The sequence below is a fragment of the Meleagris gallopavo genome, chromosome 17 (assembly GCF_905368555.1).
Source record: "Meleagris gallopavo chromosome 17, MGAL_WU_HG_1.1, whole genome shotgun sequence".
Taxonomy (NCBI): Eukaryota; Metazoa; Chordata; class Aves; order Galliformes; family Phasianidae; genus Meleagris; species Meleagris gallopavo.
Window position 1 is genome coordinate 9,391,055 of NC_139420.1, and position 18,578 is coordinate 9,409,632.

At 52.9% G+C, this 18,578-nt stretch overlaps 1 protein-coding gene across 2 annotated transcripts in view; it reads left to right on the forward strand.

Annotated features, from left to right (window-relative positions):
• The first annotated feature begins 281 nt into the window (after window positions 1-281).
• The window catches only part of MSI1 (musashi RNA binding protein 1), a 28,390-nt gene continuing 10,093 nt past the window's right edge, over window positions 282-18,578 (forward strand). The window contains exons 1-7 of one of the 2 annotated variants that reach the window (XM_085238261.1): window positions 282-584; window positions 835-875; window positions 996-1,077; window positions 1,192-1,276; window positions 5,651-5,692; window positions 7,332-7,424; window positions 16,540-16,588. In XM_085238261.1, coding sequence (XP_085094387.1) covers window positions 526-584; window positions 835-875; window positions 996-1,077; window positions 1,192-1,276; window positions 5,651-5,692; window positions 7,332-7,424; window positions 16,540-16,588 — 451 coding nt within the window. In that variant the 5' untranslated portion in view covers window positions 282-525. The remainder of the gene's footprint in view (window positions 585-834; window positions 876-995; window positions 1,078-1,191; window positions 1,277-5,650; window positions 5,693-7,331; window positions 7,425-16,539; window positions 16,589-18,578) is intronic. The other variant, XM_085238262.1, reaches the window with a different exon arrangement.

Genomic DNA, 18,578 nt, shown 5'->3' on the forward strand with positions numbered 1-18,578 from the left:
TGCCGGCGTCTCCTTCGTCGCCGGGAGCTCCGGAGCCGCCGCGGCGAACTCGAGCGGCCCGAGCCGGGCCTCGCCCCGCCGCACCCGGAGGACCCGGCCCCGGCCGAGGCCGCAGCGGCGGGGCAGAGCCCGCGGCCTTTTGTCCGCCAGCGCAGGTGCGGAGCGGCGCGGCCGAGGACAAAAGCGCCCGCGGGGCCCCGGGCCGCCGCCGCTCCGCTCTGTTCCGCTCCGTTCCAGCCGCCACCTCCGTTCTCCTCCGGGGCGGTCCGGGCGCGGCTCCCAGCGTTCGGTCCCGACGCGGCCCGGCGCCGCCGGCGGGTTTTATGCGCACGGCGGCCGGCGGGCCGGCGGGGGTGGGAGGAGCCGGGCAGGTTGTGCCCGCCGGGCCCTCCTCCCTCGCTCCCTCCCCGCCCGGCGGAGAGGGGTCGGGGGAGGGGGCAGCATGGCCTGTCCGTCCGGCCCCTTTTCCAGCGCTCATCTGCCCCGGGAGTGCGGCGCCGCTCCTCGCAGGGAGAAGAGGTCCGAATGGAGACAGACGGCAGCCAGCCCGGCCTCGCCTCCCCGGACTCCCCGCACGACCCCTGGTACCGGCGCGGCGGGCGCCGCCGGCCGCCTCCTCCGCCGCCCCCCTGGCCCCGCTCGCGGCCGCGGCCGCCCCCTCCCCCCGGCCCCGGCCGCCCGGCCCGGGCAGGCGCGGCGGCGGCGGTGCCGCTGCCAACATGGCCGATCCGCGCCCTCCCCTCTCCGCCCGGCCCCGCCGCCGCCGCCAACCCCGCGGGGCGCCGCGGCCCCCCGGCGCGGCCCCGCTCACGGCTCTCTCTCTTCCTCCCGCAGCAAAATGTTCATCGGGGGACTGAGCTGGCAGACCACGCAAGGTGAGCGCCGCGGCCGCCCCGCACCTGCCGCCGGGGCCGGGGGGCGGCGGGGGGCCGGGGCCGGGGGGCGGCGGGGGGCCGGGCGGTCCGGGACACCCACGGCGGGCGCTGTGTTTGCAGAGGGCCTGCGGGAGTACTTCAGCCAGTTCGGCGAGGTGAAAGAGTGCCTGGTGATGCGGGACCCGCTGACAAAGAGATCCAGGTGAGGAGGCCGGGCCCGCTCCTCCCTTCGCCCCCGCCGCGGCCCGGCCGCCACTTTAACCAACTTTCTCTCTTCTCTCCGCATCCCCTCTCCTGCCCGGGCTGTGGGGCTCAGGGGCTTCGGGTTCGTCACGTTCATGGACCAGGCTGGCGTCGACAAGGTTCTGGCCCAATCCAGACATGAACTGGACTCCAAGACGGTGAGATGACTTCTCTCATCTCAGGGGTGCGTTGGCCGGCGGAGCGGCTGCTCTCGGAGCAGCCATCGATTGCGGTGTTTGATTTCCAGTTAGAGGTTGTAAACTATCGATTACCGATAGAGATTGATTGGGCCCTTCTCCACCCCACTTATCAGCTGGTAACGGAGCTGCTGCCCGCGCTCCATGCTCGCTTATTGACCGCTGACCCAACGTCCGGGCATCGATCCGCGGATCCCGGCGGCGGCCGTCCTCTTCCCATTGATCAGAGGCCCCTCCGTGAGCCGGGCCCCGCTGTGCTGAGAGTGTTTGGGCCGAGGGTTGCTCCTCCTGGCAGCCCCATTCCCCACGGCCCATGCTTTCCCCTCGGCACAGAGCATTCATTCCTCGCGCCCTGGTGCTTTCCCCAGGCGAAGTTTTTGTAACGGTTGCGGAGGTTCAAGACTTTATTGTCTCTGAGCGTGGCCAGCGCCCGCCCATGTGGGCCACCAGCGCTCTCTCCTGCTCTCCCTCTGCAGCCCCAGGGCCCCCGGCTGAGCTCCGCGGGAGATTTCAGTGGCGTATGGCACAGGAGCTGAGCTGCAGCGCTCAGAGATGTGTGGGCTCAATTTTGGGGGGGTGGGGGTGAGGTGTCTGAGTGGGAGGTCCCTGCTCCATGGTTTTAGTGACTTCCCTTTCCCTGGGTTCCTTTTCCGTGTTGCTGCCCCGCGGTGAAGGTGAGGGTAGGGATGGGAAGCGGTGGGGGCTGCGTGGGGGTGCCGAGGTGCAGGGAGGTGTTTCCGTGCCAGGCACGGGCCGTACAGGAGTCCAAATGCTCAACTTTACTTGCAGCGTGGCTCGGGCATCCGTGCCTTTATTGTGGAAGAGCAGGACCCCCTTTCTGAGGGTTTACGGCGTGGGTTGCAGTGAGATTTATGTCTGTTCCTGTTAAACTGCCTGGCTCGCTCCCTTTGATGTGCACAGGTCCTTCCTCCCCCTGGCAGCTCCGGGTTAAGCCTGTCCCAGCCCTCCTGGCCAAGCCTGGGTCCCCAGGACTCCCAAACCTCCTTCCAGCAGTGGTGTAAAGGGAGCTATGCTCTTGGGGAGGTTTGTGGTGAAGTATTTTGAGGAGGACCCAGGGGTCTTCTTCTGTTTTTTTTTGTTTTTTTTTTTTTCTTTTTTTCTTCCTTCTTTCTCTCTCACTAGCTCATGTAAGCGCAATATCAGATCATCTAGTCCCGGTCAGTGTAGACCCTCTTGGAAAGGCGAGGGATGGAGGTCTGCAGCAGCAGTTCTGCCGACTGGGAGCACAGTGCCATCCCGAGGCTCCATTCTTCTCGCTGCCTCCTGCGCCATGCAGCTCCGCTGTGCGACGTGGGGCTGGGGAGGGACGGCAAGGGGATGGGCGCTGTGGGGAGCAGACGGCCCCGTGGCAGAGGGCACATGGGGACCGGCCATTGAAATTCCTGGCTGCATCTGCTCCACTCGCCTTCCTGGCGTGGCAGAGAGAATGAGGCTGTTCCAAAGGGTCCTTCCTTTGTTAGGAACTTTGATCCTCCTCCCCATCCATTCTGTTTTTCACTTGGGTTGGCTTTCAGCTGTCGGATGTTTTGGGGTGTTCTGCCCAGCGATTGCCGGGTGAGCGGTTGGTGCTGTGGTGCTGCGTGGAGCCTCCGTCCTTCTTTTGCCTGCTGAAAGGCTCTGCTGTGAGTCACGGTTTAAATGACACAAACTCATCTGAATCCTAATTTAGGATTTTATGAAACTATGCAGGAAAAGGCCCGGTGGCCCGAGAGGGCAGCCTTCTCTCCAGGCTTGGTGTCTCCTGGTAAACAGCGTTTGATAGACAGTGGCTGCCCAACTTGTTGCTTCATTGTTTTCCAATTCTCCCTATCCTAACGAGCGCTGTTGGCCCGCATCTCCGGGGAAACCTTGTGCTTTTCAGACTTCTCTTTGTTTGTAAGCTAGATTGCAGCAGCCCGTGGGGTTATTTATGGAAATGCTTGATATGAGAATTGGCTTTGCAGTCTCAAGGTAAAAGATTTGCGTGACTTTGTAAAGCTGCAGCTGGCCGCTGCCTTGAGCTTCTTCTTTATGTGCTCTGGGAAGAGCAGGCTCCATGGTGCTGCTTCGCTGACTCGTTTCTTTGTTGCCGTTCCTGAGTTTTTTTTTTTTTTCTGGGTTTGTTCTTTTGTGGAGGAGAGATGTAGTGCTGGCAGATGGAAGCAGGGCGGCCGCAGGTGTGCGGTGACCGAGCAGACCCAGCGGTGAGGTCTGGGGTTCCCTATCCTACCCTGCTGCAGGGTGCCCATACCGCTGGCTCCGTGCAGGATCTGCTCCTTGTGCCATGCATCAGAAGCCTGCTGCGCAAGCACCTGCGGCGTCAGGTACCCACAGCATCAGTGGGATTCCTGTCCTCAGTGCCTCGTGGGGTGAAGCGAATGCGGTTTGTGCTCAGGTGACTCGTGCTAGCCACAGCCTGACATGGGGTTTTGTTTTTTTGAATGCAATCTGAGCAGTTCTGAATGCTTTTGCTCTTAGCAGATTTCTATCTGGGTTTGTGAAAAGGATCTGTTACGTCAGTGGGTGACACTGAAACACAACTCCTCCGGGGCTGTTTGTTTGAACACCAGAAATTAGGGAAAAAGGTACCAGTGCTTTTGCTTTCATTAGACTCCAGCCGCTGAGGAGCGGCCCGGTTTTAGTAACTTGAGTCCGGCGCTGAGCTCGCTCCCTCTGCGTGTTCCCAGGGCTGCCCCTCTGCCGGGCGCCCGGCCTCCCCTACCTGCACAATGGCTGCTTGTGCAGAAGAATTCGTGCAATGACTGCCTGCTCCCTCCAGCCAGGAGGACGCGTTATCTCTGCCCAGTTGATCACACTCAGGGTAATGAGAAAATGAGGCCGAGCTTAGCATTGCTGAGTATGAAAGCATCTTCTTGGCAGGAGCTGAATGACACTGGCTGAGAAGTAAAAGACAGTAGATTATTGTTTTTGCTTATTATCTGCCATCAGCCTCCTGGTCTCCTGCCGTCCCCTGTCCTCAGAATTCGCCGTGGGTTTCTGTGCTGGCCAGGGAGCGGCAGGGCGTGCGTGTGTGCAGGAGGGGAGGGACAGCTCGGATGCCCCATGGAGGCACCCAGAGGGTACAGTAATCTGCTTGCGCTTGCAGCCTGGGGAGAGAAGTTTATTTTTGAGTTTATTTGTGCTCTTCACTTTTGCCTCTGTTTACTTACGTGCTGAGTTTATTTATGTTGTAGGCTGTGAGTCAGGATGGAGGTGGGGAAGGCTGGTGGAAGGGCCTGGGGAGGCCGAGCTGCAGGGCGGTGTGGATGAGCAGGAGGGCTGCAAAGCTGAACAAAGCAGTGAGAGGGGCTGAAGTAACACGGCTTCCTTTGGGCTGTTTGAACTGCTGGCGGGTGGGATGGTGCTCTGGGCTGCCCTCTCAGCTGCAGCCCATCCAAGCACGGGGATGAGCCAGACCTGCCTTTACCACAGGTCTTAAGCTGATTTGTAGGTCTGGATCATCCCTGATGTGATGTAACTTTACAGGAGTTGCTGTAAAAATAGACTATAAAGAAGGAGGAGCACGGGCTTCATGGATGTTTAGTGTGCAGCTGCATGCCCAGCTTTGTGGTGCTGTGAGGCCGACGCAGGCACATGCTGCATGCAGCTCATCCATGCTGATTCCAGCACAACAAGCAGCACCTGGATGGGGTGCAGAGCCCGGCGGCTTGGCCAGCAGCAGGTCTGTGCAGCAGCCGAGCAAGCACAATGGAGGGCTCGGCCCACAGAGGGGAGGCATTGCTTCATTGTGTGCAGTGTGGCCCACAGGAGAGGGGCAGCACGCTGCCCTGCAGCCACAGCCCCTGCTTGTCTGCAGCTCTGGATCCCTGTGTTTAACTGGTAGCAGCCTGCCTGCTCTTTTATTTTGTCGTCCTCTGGTTTTGGGGTGAAACGTTGGGCTTTTTGCCTCTTTTCTACCCTGTTGTTAATCAGGTGAGCCCTGTGCTTGTAGATAGAGCGAAGGGGGAGGGAGAGCAAAAAGGCAAAAGAAAGCACTTTTAATATGACCCTGATGATGGAGGGCACCCGGGGGCAGGCTGAGCAGGAGGGTGCAGCCGAGCCTGTTAATCCCAGCACGTGATGGGCTCTCGGGTGCCGTCTGGCCAGCGCTCAGCTGGAGACAGACTGCTGCATGCTGGGACTTGTAGTCTCCATGGATTACACCTTACCGAGCAGGGAAGATGTCTGCAGCCTGCTCCTATGCACTTCAGGTAGATTCTTCGGGTGTTTAGCAAGGTGCCACGTGGGTGGAGACAGCTGTGCACATGGAGGAAATGCCGTGTTTGTAAATAGGCAACAAAAGTGTGTTCACCTCTTCTTTGTCTTCTCTTTCAGATTGACCCGAAGGTAGCGTTCCCCCGCCGAGCACAGCCCAAGGTGGGTTCTGTGGGCAGACATTGCCCCTCCAGGGCTGGTGGTGGTGAATTTTGTCCTCTGCGTGGGGTTCCAGTGCATGCAACAGAGTCATTCTCTTGGTTTGCTTGGAGCTGCTCCTTTCAGGTGTGCAGTGCAGTGCTGGGGTTGTATGTTGCTGGAAGAACCAGCATCCTCCCTCGGTTATACTGTGGGATGCAATAGTTAAAAGTGGTAAAATAAACTCTGCCCAGCGTGAACCTGGTCCTTTGGAAGTTGCAGTCAGTGTCTGGAAGTTGCAGGCCTAAGGAGACACAGGACAGTGCTGTGCTGTGCTGTGATACAGGTGGAAAAGGGGGTTGTGTGTACAGATGTGTGAATGAATGTGTGTATGGCAGGGAAGGGGTGAAGGATTTCGTTTTGTGAAGTGGCCTTGTGCATTCAGTACTGGAAAAGGCAGAAGGAATTTGGTATTGGGCCTTGGCTGCAAGACTGGCATTGAAATGAACAGTTGCAGGAACTCTTTCCAGGTGTGCAGCTAGAGACTTCTAACAGCATCCAATAGCAGGCTGGATACTGCTATTAGGCTTTGGATCTCCTTTTAGGTTTGCTCTTAGATGGGAGTTTTAAAGTTCAGGATCTCAATTCTGTGTGCTGTCACAGGAGGAGGAGCTGGGCAGAGAAGCAGTGTGGAGAAGCACAGAGGGAGGAGAAGGCTGGTGCTGGAGGGAAGTAGTGGGGATCAGGCACGGAGAACAATTGGTGAGCAGGTATCCCAAGTAACTGAAGCCAGGAAGCACATGGTAGGAATTGGGTTAATTCCATTAAGCAGTTTGGTGACAGAAGGTGCTTTAGTGTTAGAACGGGCTGCTCTCCAAGCCAGGGAATTGCTGTGGATTAGCCCTATGCTCCTTGGGGTAATTAGGACCATGTGTTCCTCTGAGAGCAGGGGTGTAGCCAAGCAGCTAAGGGGAGGATGCAGCTGGAGAGCCAGTTGAAAGGATGTCAGTGTGTCTCAGCCTGGCAGCAGTGGCCCCTCTCAAGGTAGTTAGTTTGTTGCCTTGTCCCAGCAGTATGAGCGAGAAGTGGCAGAGAGGTCGTCTTTTTGCTTTCTTGCAAAGCCAAACAAGATTCAACCAGGAGGTGACTGGGCAGTGGTATGTGATGAGTCTTATCCCATTCGAGGCTGGGTGCTGTGCAGTTAGGTAGCTAGGATGGTGAAGCCTGGAGAGCCTACCTCTGGAGGCTCAGGCTGAGCTGGAGGGCCTCCAGCCTGTCTTCCTGCTTGGGGAATCAGAGCATATTTCCCCAGGGGAGCCTGGAAGAGGCTGGGTGTGTGAAGCAGTAGGGCTGTGGGAGGAGCTGGATGACCGGGGAAGTCGAGGTTGCTTCTTTGGGATGCAGAGGTGCCAAGGCAGCAGCTTGGTGAGAGGAGAGGCTGTAGTGTGCTGTGCAAGAAGGAGATGGAGTTACTGAGCTGCTGTGGGGAGAGCACATGTGGGGCCCGGTGTGGGCATTTGGGGCGCTTTGAGTGGGTGGGAGATCGACTGCAGCAGAGAGGCAGCCGCCTCCTGGCAGCAGAGGGTGAGTTAGTGGCCTTTTGAGTCTCATTCTCCACTTGCTCTCAGTTTATTTGGTGAATTCCTGTCCTTCCCTTTTCCAGATGGTGACCCGAACGAAGAAGATATTTGTGGGTGGTCTGTCAGTGAACACTACTGTGGAGGATGTGAAACAGTATTTTGAGCAGTTTGGGAAGGTAAGTCTCTCGAGTGGTGTTGGATCAAAGCTGTTGCTTCTGGGGCAAGCAGGAGTTTTATGAACTTTTGGAGGCGGGATTAGGAGCCTGCAAGTCTTTTGCATGGGGTTAAGTAAATTGAAGGTCAGTTACAGAGGTTAGGTAGCTGTAATGTGTTTGTAGGGGCCGTGGCCCTGTGCAGATTTGAAACAAAGGGCTTGTGCTTGTTCCTGCAGTCACTAAGACCTAGGTTAAGGGAAATGGTTTTCCATTTTTTTTCTCCTATTCAGAAGTTGGTTATGAGATTTTGGTCCTGTATATTCGTCGTTTGTTCAAACGCTGAAGGATGATTTGCAGACTCTCTTACCAGGGCTGCTGCAGCATCAAACATGTGATTTTTGGTCTCTTTTTAAGATTGGTATTTCTGTAATCTTTTATTAAAATAAGCCTTTTTGTCCTGAAACTTTTCCCTGCTGAGTCTTGGGCAAGTGCTGATGTTGTTTTTGGATGTTTGAAGAAAAACTGGCACAATTGCTTTGCCTTGTGTTGGCCTGGGACTTCTGTGCCAGCTGGTGGCTCAGGGGAGAGCGGGCTTCTGTGGATTGAAGTTGTTTGTGCCTTTGCTCTGTGGCAGCCAGGTGTGCAAATCATGAGTAAAAACAGAGTTGGCTCAGTGCGAGGCTCAGTCTGTGAGTGTCCTCAGGAACAACTCAGTAATACTAGACTGAAGGGTCCCAAGATTTGTAAGGGCTTTAGGAACTGATGGGATTACTGTAGCCAGAAGCTGTGTGTGGTCACTTCTGGGACAGGGCAGTGTAACTGTTTCACTGTTGCTCAGTAGCATTGTGCACTTACTGTTGCTCTGGAGGAGAAACGTTGGATTCTGTAGCTGTTGGGAACTTCCTGCCTGGCCATGGAGACAGAATGTGGTTTGCTGGGTGGCGGTCTGGCCAGGACGTTGGCGATTACACCCTGGATGTGGAGCTGTGAAGAGCGTGAGGGATGAAGGCTTTGTTACTCATTTTCTTCTGAAAGATTATGCAAAAAGGTGATGCTGTTTTAAGGTACATTAGTTGGTGAACAGGAAGGGAGATTTTAAATCAGTTTTGTTGCATAATTGGAACTTTTGGGATGAAAATTTGGAGTGTTAGTTCAGTTAGTTCACCTTTACTCAGCTTTGAAAGCCAAATCTGTGCGTGTTCTGGGATGTTGTCATGGCTGCAAAGTGGAACTTCTTAGTGTTTCTGTTCAGCCCTAAGGGAGTGGTAATGGCAAAAGTCATCAGAAGTCCTCACATTTGCTGTTCGTAAGTGCTATATGGTTTTTATTTTCTGTTAGAAATAAGCAAGCTCCGTTGTGTCCCTGGGAACTTTCACATGGTGTCACTGAAGGGCTCCACTAAAGGTGGTGTTGTCCATTTATCTGTCATCTGAAGTCTGTTAGCTCCATGTGTTTCTGTGCTGCTGCTGCTGGATGTGTTCGATAGAAACCAAAATTTCTTGGCCATAATCCCCTTTTAACCTTAACTGTACCTCTGTTAATTTGAAGCAGAAGGTGTATCACCTAGCACTCAATTTACAAGCAGTTACATTCTGTTGTTCTAGTTTCAGAAGAACTTTCCAGTTCTTTTGGAGTGTTATCCTCCTGTGTTCCTCTTGTTCAACGGTCGTGTGTTGAAAGGTGTCCTGACACCAGGAGACTGGCAAGAACTGGTTGTGTCAGATTGTTTTCCTGGGTCTGGGCAGGGGAGAGTTCTGCATAGTTCAGTGTGATTCATTGCTGAAGAACCAGCATCCTGGATGACATCCGGTGCTCAAAGTCTGCATGAGGCCAATGCAGCTGGCCTCTTCTCTTGGGAGTTTCTGTGGGGAGAGGTCAGGGCTGGTCACATTAACTGTCTGTTTTTGGGGCAGTTTTCTGACTCATCTGGCTGTATGAGCTGAGGAGGTTCATCAGAGCTCTGGTGTAAAGTGTGCTTCCTGGCCTTTAACTATCTTCTAGGCCATGCCTCAAATAATTCATCAAAGGCCAGGAAAACTGTTTCTCGAGAAATTCTCTGCAGTTGGTAGTTCTGTAGAGCTGTTTTGTGGGATCAGTGGAAACACATTTCAGAGGAAAGCCTCTGTGGCCATCAGAGCTGGGGTTCCGGGCTCAGAATGTGCCTTTCTGGTTTCTAGGGCAAAGAAAAGCCTGTTGCTGCAATTTCAGATGTGAGTCATTATTATGAAGAACATGATTTTGGTGCAAAGGCTCTTCTGGTGTTTGTTAGGATACTCTGAGGCCTCATAGCTTTCAGAGGTTCCTTAAGATCCCTTCTTTAAAGGTATACACCGCACCTGCCCTTGTGGTCGTTCATCTCCTTAATTTAAGACACCTCCAAGTGAGAGGTGAAGCTTCAGTCATGTCATCTTATAAAGCCTCTCTGGAAAAAAAAAAAAAAGCTGTTCAAGTCATTTGGGATTGGACTGTGACTGTCTGAACAGGAGCTGTTAAGGATGCCCTTCTTGGAGGACTGGCTTTGTGTTCCCTCATCTTCTGAGTGACCTCCTGTTTTTCCGGGATCAGACAGGGAGAAAAATCTCTCTTCTTTCCTCCTGTTGGAGAGCGGTTAGATTCTGGAAGGGGTAGAAATGGGAGACGTGCTGTCTTGATTCTGCAAAACCAAGCTACCAGGCTCCTGGGGGTGAGCTGTAGTCAGTCTTCAATGGCTGGTTCGGTGTGGATTTGGCTTCAGAGAGAGGTCATCCTCTGTTCAGGCTGCTGGAGGTTGTCTTCCCAGTAATCCTGAGACTGCAGGCCTAAGACTTGCCACCTTGAAACCTTTGCATCAGGACAGGTGCTTTTTGAAAAATACATTCTAGTCTAGCCAGAAAGCATGCTTTATGAGAGGAAGTTCTACGGCCTGCAATACAGACAAGGTCAAATGAGATTATGATCATGTTCTGTTGTCCAAATGCGTGAATTGCATCTTGTCAGTCCACCAAGCTAGTTTAGTTGGTATTGGTGTATTTTGGATAAGAAGCAGCACTTGGAGTCTCTAGTGTTCACTAGCAGGAAAAATAATGGAAGTTTGATTGGTTTCAAAATGAAATGCTTTTCCATTAAAAAAAAAAAATCCCACAAAATTCCCAGGACTGCCATCTCTGTTTTGGCATTTCTCCCAACTGTCCTATTTTTGTTTTGGTTTCTTTCCTTGCCAAGTCCAAAATCTTCTCCGAGCTTTGTAAAATAAAAGTGACAAAGGAAAAATGAAGAAGTGTGAGAAGGAAATCCCTGAGCAATACTGATAAAGGGAGAGATGGATAGGGTAGCACCCCAACTCTTTGTATCAGAGTACTTGGTTTTGACAGGAAAAAAAAAAAGGTGATTCCAAATACAATATGAGAGTTTCTCTGCTTAGAAAAAATACTTTCTTTTTCCCTCAAAACCATGAATGAAAAATATGGGTTGAATGTTTTCATGAGGGGAAAAAAAAAAATGAAGTGGCTTTCTTGTCTTTTTTTTTTTCTTTTTTTCCGGTTTGTTTTGTTTTAGTGCAGGGAGAGAGACTGAGAAGTGCCTCTCAAGATGGCTTTTGTTTGCCAGGTGCAGCTGCTTGGGCTTTAAACATAGTGGGATCTCTAGGAAACACTTCTGGCTCCAAAACCTGCATCTCTGAGGTGTGAGCTGAGTCCATGGACATACTTTCTAAAGGACAAGATTTTTTCAACTGTAGAAGTCCGGAGAATTACATTCACAGTATGGGTAGCCAAATGTCTTGGCTCAAGTTGGAGAGCGTTGGAGATCTTGAGACTTCACAAGGAAGTATTTCAACAGCCTCTTTAGATTCAGGGTACCACCCTCTCTGAAACCTGAAACAGAAAGAAAGGAGGAAGATATCTTGTAAGTAGCACCTCAGGCATAGCTAATAGCTGGTTCTCTGTCTTGCTCAGCGTGTATGAGGATGCTTCTGGAGCTCAAGTCCCAGCTTCCTCCTTTTCTACTTCAACCTGTGGGAATCTGTTGTTCTGATTCTTTTTTTTCAGGGGGAAAGGAGATTGCCCATCAGAGTAACTTCTTTGGACTGTTTGGTCTCAGAGCTTGTAGGCAAGGTTACTTTATTTCAAATAATAACTGGGAAAAAAACAAAACAACCTCATACCATCTTTCTTTGTCAAAGGTTGATTTGATGAGCTTTTGGGGTAGAGAGGGTTGAATAAATGTCAAGGTAAGAGGCTCAAAACAAATAAGGTCTATTTTTTTGTCACAGCCAACTGAACTGTGAAACCTTTGCCCCAGAATATTGTTGATAAAATTTATGTAGATTCCCAAATGATTGGACAAGTTTGTGGAAGCCTTTTCAATACACAGACATCCTTTCAAGTTTGGGAAATCCCTGAATCACAAATGACTGGAAGCTGAGGGAAAATTCTGGGGTCTATCATGTCTTTCCTTTGGCTGTATGTTCTTCTCAGAGTGGTTGCTATTGATGCCTTGGGTGTGTTGGGCAATGTGGACCTCCCCTCTTACTTGGTGCAAGCTGGCTTTTATTTGTCATTGGTAGAGACGTTGTTCCTTTCAGAAACTAGAAATGTAGAGGTACTGGGAGGAATGGGAGCCTGGGCCACAGTCTTGTGCTTGGTGGCTTTCTTGTGGTTTTGCATTGAGTGAGGAAGAAGTGCAAAAAATTTATTCACAAAGAGGGTTCTGCATGACTCACTAATCAGTTGTGGCTCCAAGAGTGCTTGAAAAGTACTTGAAGACAGTCTGCATCCCTCCCTAGGCTTGCAGGTGATCTGCACATTTGGATGAGCTGCTCGTGAAACCTCAGCTTGTCAGTAAGGCAGATCGTGCCCAGAGAGAGACCTGCTGTCTCTCTAAAAATATCCTGGAAGCAAGCAAGAAAAAAAAATCTGCTGAGGTCAGAGTATGATTCTGACCTTTAGGTTGCCATCTAATACTCGGTCTAAATTCTGGACCGTTTGCTTAAGACAGATTCTGAGATGTCACTCAGGCGAAAGCTCTACTACTGTCCTGACCAAGAGAAAAACCACTGTGAACTGGTTTTAATGACAGTTTGTGTGTCTATCGTAAATACATATTCATGTACACCTGCCAGAAAAATGGTGTGCTTGGCTTGGATATGTTAAATGAGTTTTCCTGCTGACTAACTGGAGAACCTTTAGGTACTGATAGAGAGTTTCTTTAAAGGAAAGAAAGTTTCCTGCACATGTGGTAGACGTGATTTCCCTCACTTTGGATTGGGAGGCGGTTTAATTAATTAATCTTTAATCTGCCATTCTCTGGAAATTTCGGGGATCAAAGCTACTTGTCAACCTGCTATGGATTTCCAAACTGGATTTTGGATTTTCTTCCACAGATCAGAGGGCAACTTATGCAAATTCTCACACGTAACAGGGTTGCAATGAACAGATGGGGAGGGGAGAAGGGGAATCTGATCACCTCTCTTGTGGCAGTAGGCAGTTTGGCTGGTGGTAACAAAGCCTCTGGAACAAAGGGTACTCTGTGCACCGCATCTGGTAGGCAGATAGCCAAAAATGCTGGAGCACTAATGGTCATTCAGGTCTTCAGTGGTTCATTTGATATTTGCCAGGTGCCTGCAGTACGGTGTGAGAGCAGGAAAGAACACCTGGATAGGCTGCCTGCTCACCTGTGGCACGGAGCGGGCTCAATTGGCTCAGTCTCATTCCCAGAGTTTGGAGAACTGTTCTGCAGAAAAGAGTAAGAAAAGAGGAGAGCCTGGTGCCATGTGGGTGCAGCATGCTGCTCCATGGAGTTAGGCTCTGGGTTGGTGCTGTCTCCTCCTTAGAATCAGCAGAATCAAACTGCCCTGCTGAGCAGCCAGGAGAACCTCTCTGGTTGCTAATGCCCTCCCTTGGCTGAGTGGTTTCTAGATCATTTGGTTTATGTTTTCCATGTTGAAACTGCCTCACCAGCTATTACTCTTTTACCTTTTTGCCAGTATGTTGCCATGGTTTCTTCTAGGACCGGTCAGCAGTTCAGGTAGAAGGCACCTGTCTCTGCAAAACATTTGCTTGAATATTTACAACTTTCTTCAAGACTTGCCTGTATGGAAATGCACCCAACATTTGTCATCAAATCTGTGCAGGAAATTCTTTTTTTTTTTTTTTTTTAAACCTGAGACTGTCATCAACTTCCTCTTTTGCAGAGACCTATGACTGTCTCAGAAGACTGAGAGATAGTAGAATGGGACTGGCCTTTTGGCCAAGAGGGATTGTACACCGTTCTGTTTTGGTACGTCTCCTGTCTGGGTACCTGGATGTTTTGGCTGCTTTGGCGGAGGTTCTCTTTGTGAAACCTGTCTTTGTGCTGGTGTAAGAAGGGCCTCTCCATCTCTTGCTGCCCACCTGCAGCGATGCCAAATCCCTGCAGGATGAGGAGAGACTCCTCTCTAGGGGCAATATACATGTACGTGTTTCAATTTGCTGTATGTTACCCCTCACTGAGCCGAAGCCTTTCTTCTGCTTCCATTTGGTTTCCAAAGCTGAAGAGAGTGGTGATGTTACCTTTGGGGTAAGGTTCAGGGATGTGGTACCTACACTCCTACTGCCGCGTGCCTCTCACAGCCTGATCTCCTGCGGTGCAGTTCCTCAGGAGGTACCCAGAGAGCTGTGCCCTTCTTTCTTCTCCCTGCCTGACCCTTGTGGTGGCACCCACCCAGGACGCACCATCCCATCCGTGGCCCGCAGTTAGCAGACCTTCAACTTGTGCCCTCAGCTGCTGGGCAGCTGCAGCCGGACCAACAAGCCGAAGAGTTCCTTGGGAGAGCCTTGGTCCCGGAGCTCAGCAGCTTTCTAGTAAAGAGATCTGCTGCTTTGGCTGTGTTTAAAGAGTTGAAACAAATATTTATTTAAGGGCGGGAGGGAGGAGGAGAAGGACGATTCACCCAGCGAGAAAGCCTTTGTCCAAGTACAGCTCGGTCACACACTGATTCCGCACCTTACAGCAACGAACGCGGGCCGTCTGTGAACCGCGCGCTTCTCGCCCCGCAGTCCCTGCCGGGCTGAGCCGACATGGCGGCTCCTTCCCGCCGCCTTCCACTTTCCCCTCTGGGCGCCGCCGGCCGCTCCTCGCTCCCTCTCTCCCCACGCGGACGAGAGCGGGCGCCGCGGGGCGGCTTTGTGCGGGCCCGGCCGCTCGCTCTAATCCGGGAGGCAGCTGCGATTGGCGGCCGCGTTGCCGCGGAGACGGCCCCGCCGGCGGCCGCCTTTGTTGGGGCCCGGCGCGGCCCCCGGCGGGCGGCCATTGTGGCGGCGGGGCAACGGGAGACCCCCGCGGCGCCCGGCACGGCACGGCACCGCCGCCACGATGGCCGCCCGGCCGGAGCTCCTCCGCGGGGCCCGGCTTCACCTCTGCGAAGGGCGCCGGGAGCCTGGCGTGTGTGCGAGGCTGAGGAGGGGTGCCGGTGTCCTATAATCTCAGTTGTACCTCGTAACGGGAGGCACGGCCACAGCAGCCTGATTTCAGAGCTCCAACTTGAAAAGACTCCACCGAGGCAGGCTCGGCTCTCAGCCCGCAGGCGCTATGGGATGGAGCTGCTGCCCTTTTCTCGTCTCCGAGCGCTGTTGCCATGAGCTGATGATGTGTGTTTGGATGTGCTGGGCTCTGTGAAGGAGAGCGGCCGGTGCTGATCAGCCTTTCCCTGAGCTGCACGGGGGGTGGATCTGGCCTAAACCAATAAAAATACTCGGTAAAACCTCGAAATATGTTAAGCCACATCTACTCTCCCCTGGCGCAGCTGCAAAGGGAGATGGGGCACAGCGTGCTGCACTGCTGCTGGCCCCCAGCTCCCAGGGAATCGCCCCAGCTGGGTATGGGGCCACGTGCCCTGTGCCTGCCTGGCCTTTTGAGGGTGCTGTGTTGGCAGAGGGACACCAGGGCAGGAGGAGCGGGAGCCAGGTTGTCTGTTGTCACCTCGCTCGTGTAGAGCGGATGTGTCGGACAAGCCCAAGGGCATCGGTGCTGACGTCTGTGTGCTCGTGATGGTGCTGCTGGAAACGTGAGGAATGGCTCCTGCCATCATCGGGGCTCCGAGCCGAGCCGGGTGCCCTATTTGTTGGTATGGGGCTAAAGGGAAGAGCTCAGTCTGTGCCTGTGCTGCGAAGTGGCGGTGCAGATGTGGGCTGTCCCGCTGCAGAGCCAGCGAGCGGCTGCATTGCACATGGGAGCTGCTGGACGCAGAGTGCCGTCACCTCCCCCGAGCACTTGCACGTCCAGTTTCATAATCGGATTAAGGCAGTGGTATTAGAGAGGAGGGATGGGTCAGTGGGACAGGTTTACACTGGGGCTTACACAGAGGGGATTGAAGTATATTTTTTAACCCTGCTCGGCCTGACCTGCGGCGCGGTGCAGATGTGTCTGTGCAAGGAAACGCCCAGCGGGAAGATGGGGGGGGAAGTGGCACCAGGCGGTCATGCGATGCGCTGGGAGGGGGCTCGGCTCGCCTTGCTGGGGGGAGAACAGCCCCTGGTCCTGGGGGATGGGAGCCGTCCGCCCCTCCCCCTGGGAGGCAGCCCTCGCTCAGGCCTTGCAGTAAATTTGCTCTAATTACAGCCTCCAGCAGTGGGAAACCTCACTTAGAGGAAAGGCTCCTCAGGGTGGGGGCGGGGGCCGCTTCCCAGCTTTCCCAGGCAGGCTCTGTTGTCTGAGGCCTCCGCTTCCCCTGTCGCTGGGAGGCCCCTTATTCCTCTCCCCTCTCCAGCTTTGCTTCTCTCCCCCCCTTTAATTCTCCTCTCCTTTGAGGCTGGGATTTGGGAACAATGCCTTCCCTGCTCTTTGCCCCCCGGCTGGAGCTGCAGGCAAACAATTGGGGTCGCTGGCTGTGGCGTGGGGAGGGGGGGTTTGGTGGGGCCTGGGGCCGGGCCGAGGGGCTCAGCCCAGCAGCACCTGCCCTGAGCTGGGGGAGCTTCAGTTGTGGAGACAGGAACGTCGGCCTGTACTGGGGGATGAGCCTGGTGCAGTACTAGAAGCATAGTTTGCACACACCCTGTTTCCTTCGTGCGGGTGGGAAGTCTTGTCCTTATTCCCTCTGGTTTTGGGAAGCCAGGTCTTTGTAAATATGTCAGTGATATTTGTGACAAGAGCAATAATCTGATCGGAGCCCTTCTCTCTGCAGGTGGATGATGCGATGCTGATGTTTGACAAGACAACCAACCGACACCGAGGTGAGAGCGATCTTCTGGCTGTGGGAGTGGGAAGTAGGGAGGGTTTTCCTCCTGCCTTAGTAGGGAGGGGTTGGTATCCCAGCAGCAGGGCACACGGGTCGCAGCTGCTCTTTATCTTGCCTCCAATTGCCCCATCCCTTTGCATCTGCATCCTTTACCAGCATCCCTTGCAGCACAGAGAGCTTTTGTCCAGTGCATTTCCTGTGCTGTAAACTCGATGAGTTGCAGATATGTGAGAGGAGGCAGCCCCCTCCCCTTCCCACTTACCTCTATGGCTCCAGCCTGCAGTGTGTCTTACCTTGTCCTGCGTAATCCGAGCTCCAGGAACGCTGACATGAGAGCCTTGAAGACTGCCTGCCTCTCACCCCTTCCTCGGCATGGAGCCCGCTTGTACTCCCAGGTCACCTTTTCTTACCCAAGTCCTGATGGAGTCTGGTTACAGGATGGGAACAAGGCTGCAATATTTGCTGTGTCTGGACCCAACCCACCCATGGGTATCCTTGTCTCCTATCCTCCAAGTGTGTCTTCAGACTGCCTCAGTGCATGGCAAGGATTGACACCCATATTGCATTAGTTCAGAGATTTATTGACAACTTAATCTACAGACCTGGTCTTGGCATCTTCCAAATCGGGGCCGGTAGCAGCCCTGTGCTAGAGCATTGTCTGGGTTGTTTGAAACACTTCCAAGTACCTCTGCCCCCAGATCAGCAAAGGGACGCTTCATTCTGCTTTTGCTACACTTTGTGCAGAAACAGTGGTTTTTTTTTGGTGTGGGGGTTTGTTGTTTTTTTTTTGCTTTTTTTTTTTTTTTTTTTTTTTTTTTTTTTTTGTCTTTTTCCAAAAGCCTTTAGGTCTGTTCTGGTTGCCTACCTTAAGGTGTTGTTCCAGCTTCATCCTAAAAGGGAATAAATGGTGTAACCCCTGTTACTCCATGGGTACCTTCCAGTCAGTAGTTAACAAAAGAATTGTTGGGTATTTCAGAAAGAACAGGGAGAGCTGCATGCTGCCACGTCAGCAGTGTGAGGTGCAGCAGGCCTGGCAGAGATCTGGCTGGTCTCAGGGCTCATTTTGGCATCAGGATTTCACTCTTGAATTCCTGAGGTATCCCACTCATAGATATTGAGATGAATGGTCCATAACTACCTGGACACAGAACAGGAAGAGTTTGTGGAGAGTGATTTCACATGTAACATGGAAAAAAAAGTGGGGTTCAGAGTAGTGGATCCCCATCTGTTCTTAAAAGTTATTTTAAAGCACCATGAAACAGGCCAGTTCTGGAAAGTGGGAAGCGGAAAGCTCTGCTTAGTGCTGATCTCGTTATATAGGAAATTTAGAGATCCTCCACCTTCAGATTTCAGAGAGAGCTGCAGTCAGCTAAACTTAGTCTGCCCACCCTAGCTGGTGTTTGCCAAAAATGTCAGCAGAGGATTTGGTGAGAGAAAGGAGGTGCAGGCATGGACTGGGGATATGCTGTCCTATCTTGTGACAGAGTCTAAACTTACTTTGATGAAACTTTGCAAATCCGTTTGCTTGTGGGTTATCTGTGCAGCTCTGTCTTGCTCTGTACAGCTGCACTGCTGATGCTTGCTTGCTTGTACCAGTGGTATACTAGTGGCTGAAGAGGAAACGTGCAGGTTGTTACTGCTGGCCTGGTGCATTTAGCATGGATGGGGATGTCCTGGCGAGCAGCTGTTCGTTTCTTCAGCTCTCTTTGTGTGAGCGTCTGCTGGGATCCTCCCCAGCATTATCAGCCATGTGGTTTGTCTTGCAAATAGTTAAGTTAAAGAGCAAAACAAAACAAAACTTGGTTTTGAAAGCAGTTGGGTTCAGAGAGGGTGGGAGGTACAAAAAGAGAAGGAAAGGGGAATCCATATGGGATGGCCATGTTTTCTTCCACACAAAGGCAGGATTTGCTGGAGAAGGAAGACGAGGGGCAGCCGTTTCCAAGGGCTGGATTGTACTGTCCATGAAGCCTGCGGCTCCTTTTCTT